This window comes from Pipistrellus hanaki (assembly GCF_964339955.1).
Source record: "Pipistrellus hanaki genome assembly, chromosome: 7".
In the NCBI taxonomy this organism is placed as follows: Eukaryota; Metazoa; Chordata; class Mammalia; order Chiroptera; family Vespertilionidae; genus Pipistrellus; species Pipistrellus hanaki.
The window spans coordinates 6,847,847-6,869,888 of NC_140509.1; the positions used below are offsets into that span (position 1 = coordinate 6,847,847).

At 40.6% G+C, this 22,042-nt stretch overlaps 1 protein-coding gene across 2 annotated transcripts in view; it reads left to right on the plus strand.

Moving 5' to 3' along the window:
• MAPK14 (mitogen-activated protein kinase 14) overlaps nucleotides 1–22,042 on the plus strand; it is a 65,736-nt gene that overhangs the window by 22,565 nt on the left and 21,129 nt on the right. For both annotated transcript variants that reach the window (XM_084890048.1, XM_084890047.1), the window contains exons 2-8: nucleotides 2,537–2,666; nucleotides 9,309–9,367; nucleotides 14,929–15,040; nucleotides 15,776–15,805; nucleotides 16,089–16,136; nucleotides 17,583–17,697; nucleotides 18,264–18,335. In XM_084890048.1, the coding sequence (XP_084746174.1) occupies nucleotides 2,537–2,666; nucleotides 9,309–9,367; nucleotides 14,929–15,040; nucleotides 15,776–15,805; nucleotides 16,089–16,136; nucleotides 17,583–17,697; nucleotides 18,264–18,335 (566 nt within the window). The remainder of the gene's footprint in view (nucleotides 1–2,536; nucleotides 2,667–9,308; nucleotides 9,368–14,928; nucleotides 15,041–15,775; nucleotides 15,806–16,088; nucleotides 16,137–17,582; nucleotides 17,698–18,263; nucleotides 18,336–22,042) is intronic.

Here is a 22,042-nt window from a genome sequence, read left to right on the forward strand (position 1 = left end):
AAGTGACGTTGTCAAAGGCTGACTTTGAGTAGGAAAATCAACTTTAAGAAAAACAAGGTAGTATTGAGAGGCTTATTTGAGGTTAAGGTAAGAAATTAAGAGTGAAACCGATCTGTATGATTGTGATTTCTTTTTTCTTTTTTTCTTCAACCACAGTTTTTCGACCACAGTCAGACATGAAAATTAAATAGTTGAGATCTCCAGGGGTAGACTATCTACAATAGGAGAAAGAGAGAGGCAGGGGTGGGGGAGTTGGGGGGGAGAGAGAGACAGTCAGACAGACAGACATGAGAGGGCGCAGGATAGAAATAAGCAATGATGAAGAGGTTAATGAATTAGCATAGTTAGGGTACAAGTAAACTGAAACTAAAAGGCACAGGTTTGTGATGGAAAAGCAGTGCTGGCATTCAGAATTTGGTAGGCAGGGCAGCTCTTGGTGGTGACAGAGGTCCAGAGTGTGGCACTGAGGTGGAGTTTCCTGGAGAGGTCAGGAAACTGAGACCAGGATGTTGGAAGTGCCCTCCACCTGGATGTTGAGGTTGCCAAGAATGATGACAGAAGTTGGGAGTGGAGCGAGACTTTGAGATAGAAACTAACTTTTCAATGAATGATGGAAAATCCCAGGTCAGTGGATGACAGCAGCAGAGAGGGTTGTGAGCAGGGACTTTTATAAAACAAAGGGAGAGTTAGGGCTGGAAGTGGTAATGCTTGGCAAGGCGGACATCTACCCACCCTGCTAGCCTTGAGGAACCTGGGGTGCTAGGGAGAGGGTGCCCTCTAGATGTCAGGCTGTGAGGGAAGTAGCATCTTCACGGTACAGCTTAGTGTTAGTTAAAGCAGAGATGGAGGGGAGGTTCAGAAAAGGGGTTGAAGATGTCCATGAGTTTATCACAGAGAGGGAGCTGAAGAGCAAAGACAGAGTGTGAGCATTTGAGAGTGAAGGTAGGGAGCTTCTGGAGTAGGCCCAGAGTCTTATGGGAAAGAGCGTTTGGTGAAAATAAATTATCTGAAATCTTGAGCGCCCATTCGAGACTGACAGAAACAGGAGGATGAGGCATGATGGAGTTAGCCAAGTCTCTAAAAATACTGAGCATGCATAGTAAGAGTGTTGCTGCAGATGTTCTATGCGGTCAGCCTCTGCCGTCTAGTCCACCTCTGACCTCATTCTCTTCAGCTCCACCGGCTCCTGTGCTCGCCGCCGTCTTCTCTCGGCCACCTCAGCTTCCCCTTGGTTTGTACCTGCTCTTCTGAGAGGCAGCACAGCAGCGTGGCTGATAGCGTGAGCTCTGGTTCCAGACTTTTTCTGCCGCTTTCCATCTTTGTGAAGGTTATTGAACCTCTCTGGGCTCCAGCTTCCTCCTTTGTAAAAGTGATAGTAGTACTTACTACAGAGGGATGTTGGGAACTAAAAGAGTTAATTTTAAAAATGTCATGCTGTCAGTGGTTTCTGGTATTCAGTGAAGATTCAATAAGTATTTTTTTTTTTTTTTTTTTTTTTTAATGCTTAAAGCTCTTTTTTCCTATTTCTTTACATGGTTGCTACTTACATTCAGCTGTCTCAGCTTTCCCAGACATCCTGGCTAAAGTAGCATGACTGCATTGGTTCTCTTCACCCTGTTTACCATTATCCTGTTTTATTGAGTCATAGCATTCATCACTGTATTTTTAAATATGTTTCTTGGACTTTTTATAGAGAGGGATAGAGAGATAGAAACCTTGATCAGCTGTCTCCTGCATGCCCTCTACTTGGGATCGAGCCCACAACCTGGGCATATGCCAGGCGGGGAATCAAACTGGTGACCTCTTGGTTCAGGGGTTGACACCCAACCACTGAAACACTGGCTGGGCATTCATCACTATTTGAAGTTATTTTATTACTTTGCTGTTCCCCTCTCCCTGCTTCCTCTGAGGGTGGGGGTTTGTTGGCTTGTTCCCTGCTGTATCTCAGCTTCTAAAAAGTGTCAGATACTTTAAAGGTGCTCAAAAAGTTTTATACCAACTTGTCCCGAAAACATGGTGGTTTCCAAGGCGTCTACTCGGAACAGCCAGCTTATTGTGGCAGAGGGACGGCGAGACCAGGCAGAGGCCAGCTGGAATCCTGCTCTTTGTGTATCAGTCTGTTGGCTTCTCTGGACAGGTGCCTCCTTTCTTGAGCTACTGGGACATAGCCACGTCCATTTTTCACATTTATTATCTGGCTGCTTTTCAGCTACAAACACAAAGTGGAATATCTCTGACAGACACTCTGGGCCTCACAGAGTCTAAATAATTACTGTCCAGCCTTTCACAGAAAAGTTTGCTGACCCCTGATTTAGATGCGTACAATAAAAAGGCTAATAGGAAACACCTAAAATAATGACAAGTTTTATTTGGGTAATGGAATTACAGGTTATTTTAGTTTTTATCTTTATACTTTTCTGGTATTTTGTTATAGACCCATTTAATTTGAAAATGAAATAGCCTTGTAAAAGCTAAATTTTTAAGTATTTAGAGCGCATTTAATGATGTTTTTTTTGTGTGTGTTTTTTTTCCTTAGTTCTGCTTTTGACACAAAAACTGGGTTGCGTGTGGCCGTGAAGAAGCTCTCCAGACCGTTCCAGTCCATCATTCACGCCAAAAGGACCTACAGAGAGCTGCGGCTGCTCAAGCATATGAAGCATGAAAACGTAAGTTCTTCATGCCCTTCTGCTCCGAATGGACTAGAAGAACTTGTTTTAATCCCTGTCGATGGCAGTGCATTCCAGGGCATCGGACTGTGGGCCATGCTCCTTTATTGGGTGTTAGTGGCCACTGCTTTATGTCAAAGCTTTGGGTGCAATTGGTGCATCTTCTTGGAGTTCGGTTTTACTCAAAGATTTTTAGAGGGAAAACATTAAAATAATTTTTAATAAAAAAAGATATATTATGAGTTATAACAATTCATAGCAAGTTTTACGAGAAAATATTACTCACAAAAAGTGTGTTCTTTACCTGGTTTACTTAAGGCCACCTTATCATAATATAGGATCCATGGCTGTTTTGTGGTGTTTTGGATTATTTCAGTGGAGAAGTTTGAGGAAGGAGTACTTAGGCTCACTCAAAGTCCTATCAGAGGCCGAGACCGGTTTGGCTCAATGGATAGAGCTTCGACTTGGGGACTGAAAGGTCCCGGGTTCGATTCCGGTCAAGGGCATGCATGTACCTTGGTTGCGGGCATATCCCCAGTAGGGGGTGTGCAAGAGGCAGCTGATCGATGACTCTCTCTCATCAATGTTTCTAACTCTCTATCTCTCTCACTTCCTCTCTGTACAAAATCAATAAAATATATTTAAAAAAAAAAAAAAAAGTCCTATCAGAGATGGCTATTATTTTATGTACAAATTAATATTATAATTTTTATTTTCGGTCTGCAAAAGCAGCTTTACCAGATTTGGGTATTTTAATAAATATGACAAAAACATTATAAATATGACAAAAACTTTTTCTTTTCTATCAATTTGGAAATTTGAGAGCAATGCCATCCTACAGAGGAGTGCTTAAAAGTTCTAATATGGTAAATAAGGAGATGCAGTTTTAATATGGTAAATAAGGAATATAATCTGAAAATGAAAAAACAATTGACTGAGGACACTTATTTGCCTGTGTTTTGAAATCAGGTTAAAAAGAATTTATGTGGCCAAAACTGGTTTGGCTCAGTGGATAGAGTGTCGGTCTGCGGACTCAAGGGTCCCAGGTTCAATTCCGGTCAAGGGCATGTACATTGGTTGCGGGCACATCCCCGGTGGGGTGTGTGCAGGAGGCAGCTGGTCGATGTGTCTCTCTCATCCATGTTTCTAGCTCTCTGTCCCTCTCCTTTCCTCTCTGTGAAAAATCAATAAAATATTATTTAAAAAAAAAAAGAATTTATGTGATTGCTATGTGAAAGGAACTGTAAATTTTGTAGCATTGTAGAAACAATGACTATAGAGATTTTAGAGTCATTTGACACTATTGATTGTTACTGTGTAGAGGAAAAATTCAAAACCTAAATTTATTACTTGGTTATTCAGACTTTTTCTGCTTTAATAATTGAACTTGTTTTGTCCATAGTAAGAAGAAAAAAAAACCATAATAAGTGATACATTATTAATATACACTTGTTTCACAAAGTATGAATTTCTGCTACATTGAGACTTGAATTCAGAACTGGATTACAGGTGCTGTTATAATTTTTCCTAGGTATAATACAGACAGTTACGTCGGACTCGATGTACGTCATTTTGTGGTTACGTGCTGAAAAGTTCCATCATTTCAACATATGTACCTATGTGCTTTATGTTTTTTATTATTTTTATTATTTTTATTATTTATTTACCACAAGTAAAGGTCCCGGAATTGTTATCTTTCTAAGTTTTTTTTACTGTTTCACTTCATTACTGTTGTGTATGTGCTTCATGTGAGTGACGTAGGTGCTTATGTATGTGGGTTCCGACTTCTGGCGAAAATCACGTTACGTCCCGCCGTAGAAACAGATCGACGTAACCCGAGGACCTACTGTAGTTATAAATTTATAATTATAATTTATAATTCTCAGGTGTAATTTTATAAGAGCATCCATGTGCAGGCCTACGTTTTTAAAAATTTCAGTGCAGAGCTGCAGTTTTTCTAATCAGTGACATGTTTACAAGAAGTTGAGATTGTGGAAAAAGCTGGCAAGAGAAGCTCGAATCCAAGGTCTGTATAAAATCAAGGTGGCCTGGCAGCTTAATTGTTACATGTACAGGGGTTTTTAACAGTGTGTATGCTGTTCTCATTACATATTAATATGACAGAGACATTGTCATAGCTTTTTAAATATAGGGAATACTTAGAAAATGGAATGCCAGCAAACATAGATGGAACCCTAAAATACCTGCAAGAGGCCCCAGGATCCCACACTAAGTTAAGAACCTCTGGCTTATTAGTGCTATATACTTTATTGTTTCAAATTAAGCCAGTATTTAGGGCACAATTTATTTTGGATTATCTGAATCCGTGCCTTGACTTTCCTCAGTGATCATAAGCAACAACCTTATGTAGTTTTTTATGCTTTAATTTTCTGTAATGAGATCATTTGAAATGTGTCATGACATTGGGCTGGTTACATTTCGGTCATTTTGTATTTGTGAAATGAGGAGGCCACAGTGATGGATAGTTTTTCTCATCTAGGATGACTCCGTTTAAAAGGAGAGCTGAACCTGGCTAGGGTCGTTCGGTGGCTGAGTGTCTATCCATGCACAGGAGGTCTCAGTCTGATTCCCTGTCAGGGCACATGCCTGGGTTTCCGGGTCCATTCCAGCAGGGGGTGTGCAGGAGGCAGCTGATCAATATTGATGTTGTGTCTCCCTCTCCTTCTCCCTCTCCCTCTCCCTCCCTCTTTCCCTTTTCCTCTCCCTCTACCCCTCCCTTTCCCCTCCCCTTCTCCGTCTCTCTTTCCCTTTTACACTCTCTCTAAAACCAAATGGGGAAAAAAACATTTAAAAAGAGGGCTGACTGAATTAGAAAAACAGGGTTTTAATGTACATAAATTATTTTATAAACAACGAGCTTAATAGTCCATCATTTTTATATTAAGACGTTTAGATTTTAGCAGTATCAGTGTAGAGGGTCACCTTTGCTTAGATATTGGTGATTTTGTTGTTTTGAACAAAAGAAGGCAAATGGCTGAATGTTTCATAGTTCTCTGTTGTTTTGGCAAATGTTTGAAGAGGGAATGAGAAGAGACCAAAAGACTGACTCCATGTAGAAAAAGTCCTGAGTTTTAGTCTTGTCTACAAACAATTGCTAGGTGCTTACAATGTAAAAGTAGTTTTACCTGTAAAGAACCAAGACTTCAAGTAAGGTTAAGCAAGGATTTTTTGTTATTGTTAATCCTTACCTGAGGCTATTTTTTCCATTGCTTTTCAGAGAAAATGAAAGGGAGGGGGAGGGGAGAGAGAGAGAAACATCTGTGTGAGAAAGACATCAGTGTGAGAAAGACACAGTGACTGGTTGTCTCCTGCACACGCCCTGGGGAATGAACCCAAAACCCAGGTACATGGCCTTGACCAGAAATTGAACCTGCAACCCGTTGGCTCATCGGCCAGTGCTCTAACCGCTGAGCAACCTGTAATATTGGTAACAAAAATAAGGTCCTGGCCCTAACGGGTTTGGCTCAGTGGACAGAGCGTCGGTCTGCGGACTCAAGGGTCCCCCATTCGATTCCAGTCAAGGGCATGTACCTTGGTTGCAGGCACATACCCAGTGGAGAGTGTGCAGAAGGCAGCTGATTGATGTTTCTCTCTCATCAATGTTTCTAACTCTCTATCCCTCTCCCTTCCTCTCTGTGAAAAATCAATAAAATATATATTTTTTTTAAATAAGATGATGAATGCCCATGTGATCTTTATACAAAAATGCCTCTGACCTACAATCACTGCATAATTCATTTTTAGTTAGGTATTTATTTCACTGGTGATAATAAATGATAGGTGTACATTTATCAGTGGTTAATAAGAACTAAGGGATGTTTCCTGTGACTATAAGTTACTCTGAACAAAGTTAGCTTGCTTGCTCTGATTGAACTTGTGACCTTGGTCTCATTAACACCTGCTCTAAGGAAAGATTAAAGGGAAGCGGCCTGCCAGCTCATCCTTTTGCTGTGGGGGTAATTATTCAAAGACTGCCCCTGGAGATCTGTAAGTTTTGAAATTTAAAAATGACTAAGGGAATCCTTTCATAAATTTTATTCGGGGACCTTAGATTCAGTCTCACCATGGTAGACCAAGTGGTGGTTTTGTGGCTTGTGTTAAATACAGTAAATATTGTCTTTGATTGATTACTGAGTTAAAGTGTTTATTTTTTGAGTGTTTGCTAATTTTATAAAAATGTATTACCCTGTTAGCTATTGGACTATTGTAGGACAATCAGATTGATTATTTGTATTGTAAATGGTTTGTTTTTCTAAAAATTTGAATCCTGGCCTTTTAGGTGTCATATAATGGCACAAAGAATAAGAAAATAGGCCAAAATATGATGAATTAAAAGGAAATTTCCATTAAAGAAATGAGAATTTATTAGATTATGTAATATTCCTAAAATGTTCGCCTGATCTATTTTAATGCTGAGAAACATTTTTTACAGTGTTTTCCTTATGATTAACACTCAAAAATATGATTGATAGGGAAGGGATATTTTGTAAAAGACTACAAAACATTAAAAATACTTTGTTGTAAAAATAAACATAGTTTTAATTTCATAAAATGTGTTTCATTTAAGGAAATTAAAATTTGATAGGGCATTTATTAATATGATTTGTTCTATCTATACTTTTTCCAAATTAGTTAATTGTACTTTTTAAAAAATATATATTTTTATTGATTTCAGAGAGGGAGAGATAGAAACATTAATGATGAGAATCATAGTTCAGCTGCCTCCTGCCCGCCCCTACTGGGGATTAAGTCCACAACCGGGCCATGTGCCTTTGACTGCAATCCAAACCAGGACCCTTCAGTCAGCAGGCTGACTCTCTATCCACTGAGCAAAAACAGCTTAGGGCAAAGGATGGTGTTCTTGATCATTGCTAGTCTGGATCCCCTAAAGCACTGGTTCTCAACCTTTCTAATGCCGCGACCCTTCAATACAGTTCCTCATGTGGTGACCCCAACCATAAAATTATTTTCGTTGCTACTTCATAACTGTAATATTGCTACTGTTATGGATCGTAATGTAAATACCTGTGTTTTCCGGTGGTCGTAGGTGACCCTGCTAGCGGTTCTCAACCTACTAGTGGGTCTCGACAGGTTGAGAACTGCTGCTGAAGAGCCTGCCCTTTAAGAGGACCTGCTGGGTCTCCAGCAGCCTCTGTGTCACTCAGCCACAATCCTCACTGGTTTTTATAACCCAAAGTCTGGGGCTTCTCTTCCCAGCTCTGGAGTCCAGAGCTGGGGGTCTGGTGTGGGGCTGGGATCCTTGCTTCTCACCGGAGGCCTCTGCAGCCCAGATATCCCTCCCTATTGAAAACAGTGCCACGTGTCAGCGTCGGACCGACGTTCCTTGTGCACTTCTCTGCCATTCTCCGTGTGCTTTCTTCTTTACTTCTCTAGTTGTAGGGTTTCCATTCAGCCAGATTTCAGGCGGTTCTGAATGATGGTTGTTCTGTATCTTAATTGTTTTAAACTTTTCTTGTATTGAGATGGGGCCTCTCAGAACAGGAACCAGTGATTAGAAATGTTGGAACAGGTGGATAACATTGGCTTCTGCTTCTCAGCTGCCTAAATACAAGTGGGTCCAGGGGAGAGGAATCAAAAGACCAGAGGTTTTAAGGCAGGAGTATGTCAAACTCAAATAAAACGATTGTGATTTAGATGGAAGTGTGTAGCCCACATCCTGCGTGGGTCAGGGTTCAGGGTTTGGGCTCCGGTGGAGGGACTGTGCACAAATGACAGAGATGAGACAATCTGTAATAATGTGGAAATATTGGGGGCCCGGCGGGAAAGCCCACTGCAGGAGAAAGGACTTCCATGGTGCTCAGGCCTCGCCACCTTTCATTCAGTTTTGGAAACATCTAGCCCTTAGGAGGGTAATGGCGGTAACAGACCATCCTGAAGGTCAGTAAATATTAGAAAGATTTACTGTGAGACTCTTTGGTCAGGAAATGGCCTGAGCCCCATTGTCTGGACTAAACAATTGGTGCATAGCTCTGGCTCCTGCCAGGGCTCAAGGGTCACCAGTGTTCCAGGATCCTTGTTTACACCTCTCTTACAGGGAAGACAGTGGTGGCTTCCCACAGAGTAGGGTAAAGAAATTGATTTCACTTACATTTAAAGCACTGTTGAGCGCCATGGATACATAAGATCATGGATACACTATTGGTGAGAATGCAAGTTGGCCTCACTTAAGGAGGACAATTTGATAAGATTAAAATCCTTAAATACATTGGTGTCTTTTTCATGGAATAATAACATTTTTAAAAGAAAATGATACTGTAATAACAATTGTAGAAGTATGACTTGCTTCTGTTTCTTAGACTATTAGTGCATGTTAAGCCAAGACCCCTAAACCTTTTTGCTTCCTGATAAACTAGTAGCTATATATGACTAAATCCTAGGGAGTTGAATATTTTAATAGTAAATAAGATTTTTATGAGAGGTAATATTACAAGTAAAAACAAAAGCATAATTTTGATAGGAAATGTGTTACCCTGTGTATATATAATATTGTGATGTTATTGAACTCAACGGGATTTAGAATCAGTTCACAGTCATAGACCTGATGGGTGCTATACTAAGTTCAGTATTTATTGACTGTTTGACTTTTATGTTTTCTTACAGGTAATTGGTCTGTTGGATGTTTTTACGCCGGCAAGGTCTCTGGAGGAATTCAATGATGTGTGAGTAAAGCTTGTGTGCTTGTCTTCCTCGGCTGGGAGATGAAAACTAGCAGCCCATGTCTATTCCTGAGCCATTTAGCAGGATACAGACTTCAAAGGAGTCTTTAATTCTGTCATCCAGTTCTCCTGGGGGCCGGAATGGATACAGAAGAGGTGTATTATGGGTAGTGAATATATTTTCATCATTTCAGACATATTGTACTCTATTTGGAGAGTCGGCAGTGATCCTTGCAAATGTTCAATGGAGAAGAGTATAGGGAGTTTGGACTATGATTTTTGTTCTGAACTTGCCTGCCCCAGCTTTTAAAGGGACACTTTACCTTATTACATTTACATAAAGATATGTAATGGAGCCTGGGTTCCCTACGGGTTCTTCCTTCTCTCTTCTCCCACCGTGTGTGGGAACTGGCACTAGAGCTGCATGCTGAGCCTGAAGCATTGGATTTCTGCACTGGGCCGGGGTGGGCCTCGCATGTTGAGAAAGCTGATGAATAGTTCTGATTCCCCCAGTTTTGTGACCATCTCTGATTTTAGTAGTGGGGGCTAGGGAAAACGAGACAGGGAAGGAGAGAAAGCTGCTACAGGGATATGTTATTAAGTTGCTCACCATTGTGGGCTGGTGGGCTAAAAACTGCCAGGATCTTCTACGAAGCTGTACAGAGTGCACCTGAGATGGAGAGCATTTACCCACTGGCAGGATTACATACTCCATGGGGCATTCATGTCTCATGTGCCCACGTTACATATGTGTGAATGCAAGACACATGCATGCACAGGTTTGAGTGCAGGATAGATCCCGGCAGGTGTTTCTGTAGATGTACAAGCACTCCTGCAGCTTTCCCGCTATGGAATCGGCATCCCTCCCAGAGTGCTGTATTTTCTTTTTACCAAGGCCGAACCTACATTGACGCAGCATAATCACCCTAATACTAGCTCCCTGGTTATTGTGATATTTGTTATTGTGACATAGTTTACCTCAGGGCTCACTCTGGGTATTGTACATTCCTTGAATTTGTACAAATGTATAACAACATATTATTTGGATGTACACTGTATTTTCATTATCCTCAGAATGATGGGTCTTGATATTCTGCCTATATGTGGGAGAAATGCTGAAGCACTGTTTGTAAATTACTTTGGAAAACATTCGAATCAGGTCTGAGCTATTTCCCAGAATTTTAGGTGCAATGAAGATGGATTTATTTAACAAAATATTTTGGCTTAATCAGGCATTATGGAATTGGATTATTCTTATGTGAAAAGACCTTATTTAAGGCTGGTGTCTATTTGAAAGGTTACGTTTTATCTGTTGTAGTGCCTTTGGCTCCTTTATCCTTTTGAAAGCCTAACAACTTAAGCATACCCACTGAACCAAAGTTGTGTTTATTGCTTCTTTGAAGGAGTAGAAGAATTAGACTCATGGGTGTCGGTGGACATCATTCCAGGCAGAGAGGACAGCCAGTGAGAGGCTGTGGCGGAGGCTGCATGAAGCATTGGGATTGCAGCAGAGGCCTGTGGCTGGAGTAAGGCTAGCTGGTGTGGAGCTGAGTGAGAGCCGGGAGAGAAGTAGGTGATGAAGTGAGAGTGATAATTGGGACAGCCTACTGGATTATGTAGGATTTATCTGAAGTTGAAGGGATTTTTGCCTTTTGATGAGAGGAGGGACATGATGTGATTTTTATTTTTAAAGCATTATTGTCTGCTGTGTTGAGAACAGACTGTAATAAGGATCATTGAACGTATTTCAGAGGCTTGCAGTTGTCAATCCCGGTGATTATTTTAAATAGTTTCTTTAAATATGGAAGTGTTTTTTGCCTTTTCATAATTGTGCTTTATCAATTAGGGCTGGCAGTAGGAAAGATGGCAATCTGTAGATGTAAAAGTTTTTTTTTTTCTACATGGGTTCTTTCTGACTGTATTATGCTTTAAACATTAAGGTGGTAGGGTAGGAATCTTGACAGTTGGGTGTTACCCAAAAGTGCCTAATGACTGAAGTTGTAGAGTAGGGCTGTCTACAGAACTGAAAATCACTTACTGTAGACATGTGCCTTCTTGCCGGTACAATACAATTTTAGCATGAGCCACTTTAAGAAATGGTGGTTTATACTGTTAGTAGTTTGAATAAATTTAAAGGAGACCATTTTTACAAGAAAAGTGAAAAGCAAGCTTTGTATCAGCCCATGAAATAATCTTTTCTGCCTTTAGCCTAATAAAGTCCTATTCATTTACCTCCTTTTTGAAGATGGGAGAACTAGGAATAGATAGCTGTCCAGCTGTCCTCAAGTCAAACCTTTAATTTATTTGAGATATCATGAACACTGTCATGAGCACTGCCTTTACAAAATTGTAATTGCATTTGCTTTCCAGAGACAATTGCTATAGAAACTGGGATATCTATTAATGCTTCTTTTGGAATTGACTTGTTTAAAATGTGTTCACATACATTTTCCTCCCACTCCCTAGTTCACTACTTTTAAAAGTTGGCATGTCTTCTGTAAGCACTTGGTAACATTGCATGATGCTTGCTTTTGTCTACTCTTGAAAGATTTATTTTGGAAATATGTGATGAGTTGGAAATGGACAGTTGGTTGTCATGATTAGTCTTTGAGCTTCATGGAAACAACACACAGTGATTCGGTTAATTCTTGCAAGACACTTCTGCCAGGAATAATGCTTTTCAGTTGATTCAGTTCAGCCGAGCAGCAGTGGTTGGTAGTTATTACTGTGTAGACTGGTCTAATATACTTACATAGTGCATAGGCTGTCTCACCCTCCCTCCGGAGATTTCAGTGGTAAAATGATATGGTCCCTGAAGGGGAGGCTTGAAGGAAGTTACATGCTGGTGGGATATTCTAACTAAAAATATGTTCTCTCTCTCAAGTGAAGTCAGGGGTCTCCTGCCTGTATAGGATTCCTTGTCATTGGTAATCTTTAAAACACAATAGTTATACTTGAAATTACTGTGGTTGCATTGGTAATACTGATTACCACTTTTGTGAACTAGCAGACATTTTAGAGGATTAAGACTTTTAGGTTTTATTTCAAGACAAATTAAGGTAGAATCATCCAAAGCATTGTTTAGCTTTTCTCCTTAAAATTGTTTTTAAGTGGTAAGAGAATAATTCTCTTACTACCTGATGTCATAAAATAGAATTATTTGCAAAGCAGTCTTATAAGACATAAATTGGATTCTCTCTTTCTCAACCTGAGCTTTGCAAATTGTCATAATTGGTGTTTTGGATATTGCAGCCATCAGCCCAGGTTTTCTGGGGGAAGTTCTGATTTCAAAATACTAACCAATTATTCACAGTTTTATCATATTTGTCAGATTATGTGTCAATTTTGGGTTTAAAAAATACAGTGACTGATTAGGATAGAATATTTATTCATTGCTGCTTTGCCAGCTTTCTTTTTCCTTAAAGGTTAACTTTGATAATAAATATTGAGAATTGATAAGAAAATTATCAGGAAATACTAGTTCCCTGGTTATTGTGACATTTGTAAAATATTTTTAAAAGATCGTTCTCTCAACTTAGATTTTTTGTCAGCTGGAAGAATGCAGAGGCAGTATGTGCTGTGATTAAGATCACAGTCTCTGAGGTCAAATAGTTTTGAATGCAACCCCTGACATTTCCACTCTTTTAACCTTGGGCAAGTTGTACATTCTTGTTCTGTCTGTTTTCTCATCTGCAAAATGGGAATACTAATGGGACTGACTTCACAGAGTAGTAGAAAGAGTGCATGAGCCATGGGCATAATAATAGTGCCTGGTACAGAGTAAGCACTGCCTGCCTTTATGCTGTGCTGGGCTTGGAACATCTCTCAAATAAGAACTTCATTATGAAAAATTTTCAGAAGGCCCAATTTTGTTTGTTTATTGGTTGGTTTTGTTAATCCTCACTGGAGGAATTTTTACATTGATTTTTAGAGAGAATGGAAGAGAGAGGGAAAGACGGAGAGAAACATCGGTGTGAAAGGAACACACCGATTGGTTGCCTCCTGTACCAACCCCACTAGGGCCCTGGGCTGGGAAGGAGCCTGCATGCCCTGGACCGGAATCAAACCCAGAACCCTTTGGTCCACAGGCTGATGCTCTATCCACTGAGCCAAACCAGCTAGGGCACAAAAAGCGTAATTTATACTTCACATTACAGTTAGAGACCAACCTTCCCTCAAGGCAGTATAAATGTGCACTTTTAAAAATATGAAATGCTAAAAATCTTAGGGTCACATACATCTAGGCTAACTCCTTTTGATCTTGGTGCAATTGGGAACTGACCATAACAGCCCAATAGGAAAACTAGGAAACCAAAATTTCTACTCCTCTTTGAGGAAAGAAATTAACATAGTGGGGTGTGTGTGAATGTATAAAGAGAGGTCATACACACACTTATTCATATTCATATAATGCATTATAGTAGACTTAAATTCACTGGCCTGGCCTGGTTTCTTTCCTTCCAATTTATTTTTTAAAAAGAAACAAATGAAATGCAATCATTATTCTTTAAAGCTTAACTAGTCTACATTATTATTCAGCCTTAGGAATGGGTAATGTTCATACACCGTAGATGAAACCTAATTTTTAAAAATTCAGCCTCTTTAGTATTGATGTGGTTTTTATGTTCCCCTCCCCCTGTAATGCAGTAATGAGTGGGGAAGGCATTGCATCTAAAATATCTGTGGCAGACCTGTTGGACTTGAATGTAATCACTCCCTAATCTTACTGTGTAATAATAGGATAATTACCGTCACCACACCTGTGAGGAGTGCCTCTTCTTGCTTACAGATAAAATGTGTTCCTCCTTCCTTTAAAGTAAATGCTGGAATACCACCAGTGAACAATATTCTTTTACCTGTCATTTCTGGGGGGGTGGGGGGAAAGGTGTTAATAATTTGAAAATTTAAAGATACTCCCATTTTTTTTTTTAGAATCTACAACTTGGAGGGTTTATAATGAGATGCAAATACGATGGTAGATTTATTTTTTTATTTTTTATTTTTTAATATTTTTATTGATTTCAGAGAGAAAGGGAGAGGCAGAGAGAGAAATATCAGTGATGATAGAGAATCACTGCACGTACCCCACTCCCCCACGGGGATCGAGCCCACAACCCAGGCATGTGCCCTTGACTGGAATTGAACCTGAGACCCTTCAGTCTGTAGGCCAATGCTCTATCCACTGAGCCACACCAGCCAGGGTTGTAATGGTAGATTTAAAATACAAGATACTTATTATGGCCGGACATTTAGTTATATTGTACATTTCTATGCAATAATAAAATTTTTAAAGAAAAGAGATGCTAACAGATATAATTCTAATATCCATTTTTATTCTTTAGAGAACCTAGGAAAAGATATGTCAATTAGGAATGAGTATAAAGTTTTTAGAAAAATAGATGGCAGGAGATAAAAGTTAGGATAGCAGTATTAAAAATGAGTCCCTGTGAGAAGTTACTGAGCTATTAGGTATCACTGTGGTACTTCCTGGCAGGCTTTTTCTTAAAAGGATAAGAACTTCCTAAGGTTTCTGGATGATTGTGTAACTCTTCATTAATTTCTAGGTATCTGGTGACCCATCTCATGGGGGCAGATCTGAACAACATTGTGAAATGCCAGAAGCTTACAGATGACCATGTTCAGTTCCTTATCTACCAAATTCTCCGAGGTCTCAAGGTACACACAGTATAGTAATGCTTTTGAGACATGAAATTCTCTCTCTTCTCTTTAGGATTTAAGAGGGTTGTGGGGAGTGAGACCAAAAAAACTTGTCTCGTGAAACACTTAGAACACTCCCAAAATCACCGGTACAATCAGAAATACGAAGCCCTGTGTTTCCTCAGTGACCACAATTACCAGCATATGGCCAGTCTTGTTTCTCTTGTAATCCCCAAGCACTGGATTATTGTAAGGCAAGTCTAGACATCATCTCATTCCACCCAAAGATACTTCAGAATGCATGTCTGGGAGTGGAAGACTCCTCATTATTACACCTAAACAGTAATAATAATTTCTTGATATAATCTAATATCTGGTCAGAGTCATGTTGAAACTTTAAAAACATCCTTAAGGAGGCTAACTTATTTGTGAGAGAGGCAGATAAACAGTGTTTAAAATTAAATCACTTGATATTTAGTCGGTTTGAATCCTCATTGATCTATAGAGAACCAACTGGAAATAGATTGAAAGCACTTAATCACTCATTACTTCAGCTTTGAGTCAAGGTCATGGTGTGGAAATTATAGTTATGATAGATGTGCAGACTAATACTAATTACTTGTTCTGATTTCTAATCCCATGGTTTATACTAGCAGTTCTTACTGTTTCCTGACAATGTGTTTCAAATAAGTCATAATGTGGCAGTGGGAGGTTGGCAATGACTTATTTAACTGACTCTTTTCTATTTCACAGTATATACATTCAGCTGACATAATTCACAGGGTATGTCTTGTGTTTTTTATTAATTATTTTGGGGAACTGGTGGCGGAGATGGGGGGATGGGGGACTGTCATTTAGCCAAGATAATTGATTAACTGTAACTTTAAGTTTAAATTGATTAAAAAAAGATGTATAGTTTCAACAGTTTAAGGCTAATTAGGACTAGATAATGACTACAGAATGTCTGTTTATGACTGGGTGAAGTCTTAGTTTTATGTTAGGATCTGAAGAGAGAATTCACTGTGCACCATAAAGCTGTTCCTGTCCTCTGTGTCCTTCCTCCTAGGACCTGAAACCCAGTAATCTGGCTGTGAACGAGGACTGTGAGCTGAAGGTAAGGGGAAGAGGCGGTGGGAAATAGTTGTTTCACTTTGTAATTACAGGTTTGATAAACCAGGCACATTTATACAGGGAATGGTTTTATAAGCTATGACTTTTTATCTGAAAAGTCATTTTGTCCTCAAGAATATCAAACTTTGATATTTAAACCATAGATTTGGTAAGCTTTAGTTTTTGTGTGTATGGTTTTTTAATATGTTTTTATTGATTTTAGAGAGGGAGGGAGGGAGAGAAACATCAATGATGAGAGAGAATCGTCGATTGGCTGCCTCTTGCACACCCCACACCAGGGATTGAGTTAGCAACTCCGGGCCTTGACCGGGAATCAAACCATGACCTCCTGGTTCATAAGTCGACGCTCAACTACTGAGCCGCGCCAGCCTGGCAGCTTTAGTTTTAAATGACATTGAAGGTGGCATCAGGTATCTTGTTTTCATTCTAAAAGTTAAGTTTGAAATTTAATATATTAGCTATAATAAAGGAAAATTATAGTCTGAATATCAAGTAAGCAGTCCTGAAGAGATAATTATTAGATTAAATTGAAAAAAATGGCAGAAGCCTTTTCATTCAAAATAGTTCAAATAAGAGATAAATAAATTGTCTATAAAGAACAAGCAGCTCTGGAGTTTCTTTGTTTTATTTCTTTTTTTAATATATATATTTTTAATTTTTCAATTAAAGCTGACATACAATATTAGTTTCAGGTTTCATTTCATTATTTACTCAATTTTTAAAACATAATTTACATACAGTAAAATGCATTCTTTTAAGTATGCATTTGACAAATTTATATATCCCTGTAAGCACCAACTCAGCTATGATAAAGAACATTTCCATCACCTCAGAAAGTTCCCTGTCCCCCTTCCTCGCCGATCCTCACCCTTCTGCCCCTAATCCTGGCTACAGACGACAGCCAACCTGCTTTCTGACACAGGAGTTTCATGCAAATAGAATCATACAGTATTTGTGTGTGTGTCGTGTGTGTCTGTGTCTGTGTGTGTGTCTGATTTTTGCTTAGTATAATATTTTTGGCTTCATTTATATTGCGTGTTTCAATAGTTCATTCCTTTTTTATTGCTGAGTAGTATCCAATTTATATTCATGAATCTGTATTCATCCATCTGTCGGTGGACATTTGTTTCAGCTCTAGTTTGGGGCTGTGTAAAGCTGCTATCAACATTCATGTGTTAGCTGCTGTGTGACCATTTCTTTCCATTGCTCTTGGGTAAATACCTAGCGATGGCATTCTTATTTTGCTTTTTGTAGCTTATTTTTCATTTCTCAAAGTACTTGCTGTGTTTCTCATGCATTCTGAACATAGACCTGGATATATGTTTATGAATGTACTATTTTGTCCTCCCTTTTTATAGAATTTTTTCATCCTGCTTTATAAGTCTTAGGAGTTGAATCTTTCAGCACCTGACTTCTCTCCTTTTTTTAGATCTTGGATTTCGGACTGGCTCGACACACAGACGATGAAATGACAGGCTATGTGGCCACCAGGTGGTACAGGGCTCCTGAGATCATGCTGAACTGGATGCATTACAACCAGACAGGTACTGCTTACATTGGCTATTCAGGGCCCATTAATGCCATTTTGGGTGTATCGTATTTGGCATTCTCAGAAGTAGAGATAGTGGAGTAGGAGGAAACATCTTTTCTTCCCTCAGTGATCCTTTTAAAGTCCACAAATAGGAAATATTTCAGCACCTCAGGTAAAGTGGAAGTTTTAATACACAGTTTTCAAATTTTGTGATTTAGCAATTGAGTTTTTATTTATTTAGATTTTCAATTTATTCTGAATATTTCTACCTGAAGGCAATGGTTAGTAACCTTCACCTCTTAATATTGGGAGAATCTGCGATTTCTGCTAAGAAGAAACTTTTGCTCCTTTGTACACGGCTTATTTCTCTTGCCATAATTATGTTTGGCCTTAATCCTACCTATGAAGCCCTTTACTGGGGTGAGGGTCTTAATAAGCTTACTTATTCCTGTAAAAAGGAGTATGATTGTTTAAACCAGATGCCCGAAATATTCGCGTGAGTGTTTCGCCCTTAGTTACGGTTCCCTGGGAGCCAAGCCCGATCCCAGTGACATGTGTGCCCTGTGCTTCTCTTTCCAGTTGACATTTGGTCGGTGGGATGCATAATGGCCGAGCTGCTGACTGGAAGAACATTGTTTCCTGGTACAGACCGTATCCTTTGGAAGTTTGGGTTCTTGTTTTTTAGTTGTATCCCAGTGTCTGTGGGAGTATATGGCTTTTACCTGTCTCTAGGGAAGGTTCTCAGATACTTGCTTTTGTAGTCCAGATATGCACATGAGCTCTGCCCCTTTTGTGAGTTGGAAAAATTCTTCTTTAGCTGCACAACCCTTTAAAGCTTTCATCTGTCATCATTTTGCAGTGAGTTTAAGATCATATTCATATTCAGCAACCTGAAGGTATTAGTCTGCTTGTACAAATACTTAATGAGCACAAATACCCAATTTATAAATCAGGGGTGTCTCTTTATGTTTGCTTTACATATTAAAAAGGCTATACTTGGTCTCTGTAATGATATACCTGCTTGTTATGTTTGTTTTACCACAAATAATAACAGAGGAAGTGGTAAGGTCACCCTGTTTGTGTACCTTTTTTTCCAGCACAACTTAATTTTTATCCCAGATAGCAGTCAGACCTTAATTTACTTCCACACTTCCTGTCTAGTTTGTGATTTATCATGGCCTCTTTATTTTAGCCCTTTCCTGTCTGCTGCATGCCTGCTTCACGGTTTAGTACTAGCATCAAACTGTGCTTTGCTGGAACTCCCCGTGGTTGCACGGGGTGACGATGTGTAGGTGAGAAGGCATGTTGAAGTAATGTTCTAGAATTGGGGTAGAAGGTTTTTGTGAACTTGAGGGGACTAGCCTTGGGGGGTTAGGTGGCCTCCGGAGGCTGCGCTCACGGGCTTCAGTCACCTGAGACCCGGAAGCAGCTTGTCCCCTCACCTCGGCCAACTGTGGTTTACAACCCAGAGTGTCCGTTCCCTGGCGTACAGTCGGGATGTGCTGCTGTGGTAACCGATGCTCATGCTATCTGCCCACGTGTTTTGTCTCCTTCCGGAGGAGGTGTACTTTCCTGTGACCCTCGGGAAGCTGTTTTCCTGGGCCTCACTGGATGGATGGGGCTCAGCCTCCTGTTTAGCTCACTTACGGCTCCTCACCTCCAGATTTGTAGTTGGTTTAATACCCGTGTTTCTCCTTTGTCTGTGCTTCATTCACCTTGTATCTGTTTCTTCAAAATTTGGGGTGAACATTACAGCCCGAGCTAATCGGGAGAAATTTGTGTTTCTCCTTTTCCTCAGGTCACAGCTCAGAGTCCCGCCCTGCAGTCTGTCCTCCGAGCACAGCGCTCTAATGCTGCCTCTGCTCACCTCTCCGCTTCCTCCTCTCCGGCTGACTCTCCGGCTGCCGTCAGGAGGCACTGGCACCTGCACGCACACCGGCAGGGCAGGGCGCTGTGCTGGAGTTAGACTTCTGGGCTTTCCTGGGAGCTCTTTCACTCCAGCTGTGTGACCTGAGCAGGTTCCCTTTCTCTGTCTCGGTTTCCTGGACTGTAAATGCTGATGGTAATAGAGCTTCCAGTACCTCACACGGCGCTGTGAGAATCAGTGAGATAATGCCTGGCAACTGCTCAGCACAGAGCCTGCCGGGAGCGTCAGCCATCTTCTTTCTTAACGATCCGATCATTGGGAAACAGTTCCTCCCTTCGTCTTTGCACTCTCTTGTCTACCTTTGAGTCACTAAGCAAGACTTTGCTGTATTTAAGTTGGCGGTGGTAGTAGAGGATGGATCCGCTTGGCAGGCTGCTGGTCGAAAGGTTTCTAAGCAGCTGTGGCCGGGGCTCACCTCGGAGGGAGACGCTGCCTGCTCGGCCCTTCGGGAATGCTCACTTGCAGCTTCTGACTCCTTCCCTGTGTGCGTACTTCTCTCCTCCTCCAAACTTCACACAGAAAACCTGGCATTCCAACTTTTTACTAGGTGCTTCTTTTTGTAAAACATGCGAGTTTATTCACAATTCTTATGTAAGTAATGCACTGCTTCTATTTGGCTCTTTTTGAGGCGGATCAAATTCAGAAGGTTTATATTTGTAACATCCATTACTCCCTTGTCAGTTGCCATCTCTGTGGATGTAGCTTTGGTTGCCTGACAAAGAGAGGGAAGTGGTTTCTGTTATTTTTTTTCTTGCCTGAAGTGTAGCCGCTTCTGTTCTCGCACAGTGGTTCTTAGCTCCCCTTGTGGGTAAGAATACATTGGGAGCTTTAGAAACCTCCTGAGGCCTGGGCACCACTGAGACTCCCCTCCGCTGGGGTGGGTGAGTGCCAGGCCTTGCAGGAGTGAAGTTCCGCTTGATTCTTGTGGGCAGCTGGTATTGGGTGCGACTAGAATTTAACCCAATTGACTTTTAGTTTTAACCTTCTGGCTGATCCGTTTAGGTAGTCTTGCCTCATCTTTTTATTTTTTATTTTTTTAAGTACCAATGAGATCAGGAGGTTAAGAATCTAGAATTGCGGAGAAAGATGTTGGAAAACACTAGCTGTACTCCCTGTGTTTGTAGATGAGGAAGCTAAGACCCAGAGAGTGTACATACATCCAAACCTGTTTCCAGGTCACAGAGTCTCCAGGGCTCTGTTTGTTGTCTCGCCCCCTCATTTCTAGAACTCCTCTTAAACCCTTCGGAGAAGGTGCTGACTCCGTCTCTTCTTCCTTTGCCCAGAAAGACACGCTGCTACTGCCTGTTGGGATCTCTAAGTGCAGCCGAATGCTGAGGGGACCGCTAGCATGCTGTCTGTCTGAGTACACGGTTTTCTCTGTTTCCCTCATTTACTGATCATCTTGCTTTTGTAACTGGTGATTTTAGCTTTAGATAAGAACTAAGTGATAGACCTTCCTGTGGTGTTGCAAATGTTTTGTGTCTATGCTATCCAGTGTGGTGAGTGGTAACCACCAGCCACATGTGGCTAGTGAGCACTAAAACGTGACTAGTGTGACTGAGGAACTAAATTAAAAGTACATTTCTGGTAAAATGTATTAACATAAAAATTTATCAATTACACTTTTTTGTGGTAAAAATAAGCGTAACATAAAATTTACTATCATGGCCGAAACTGGTTTGGCTCAGTGGATAGAGCGTCGGTCTGTGGACTGAAAGGTCCCAGGTTTGATTCCGGTCAAGGGCATGTACCTTGGTTGCTGGCACATCCCCAGTAGGGGGTGTGCAAGAGGCAACTGGTCGATGTTTCTCTCTCATCGATGTTTCTGGCTCTCTGTCCCTCTCCCTTCCTCTCTGTAAGAAATCAGTAAAATATATTTAAAAAAGAAAAAAAAAATTACTATCGTGACCATTTTAAGTATAAGTATACAATGCAGTGTGCTAATTATATTCACAAAGTTATAGAACTATCACCACTCTCTAGTTCCAGAGCACATCATCGCTCCAAACAGAACATCTGTACCCGTTCCTCCTTCTCGCAGCCTCTGGTTACATCACTGCTACTTTTCATCTCTATGCTTTGCTTATTCTAGATATTTCATATAAATGGAATCCACACTGTATCTGTCCTTTTATGTCTGGATTATTTCACGTAGCATGTTTTCAAGTTTCATCCAGTTCTAGACTGTATAGAAATCTGTTCCTTTTTATGGCTGAATACTAGTGCATTATATGTATACTAGAGGCTCAGGGTGCACAGGTGGGGTCCCTTGGTCTGGCTTGTGGGGATCGGGCTGAAACTGGCTCTCCAACATTCCTCGAGGGGTCCTGGATTGTGAGAGGGCGCAGGCCAGGCTGAGGGACCCCACCAGTGACAATCAGGGCCGGGGAGGGATCGAGGGAGGGCTCCAGGGCATGACCGGCCCATCTCG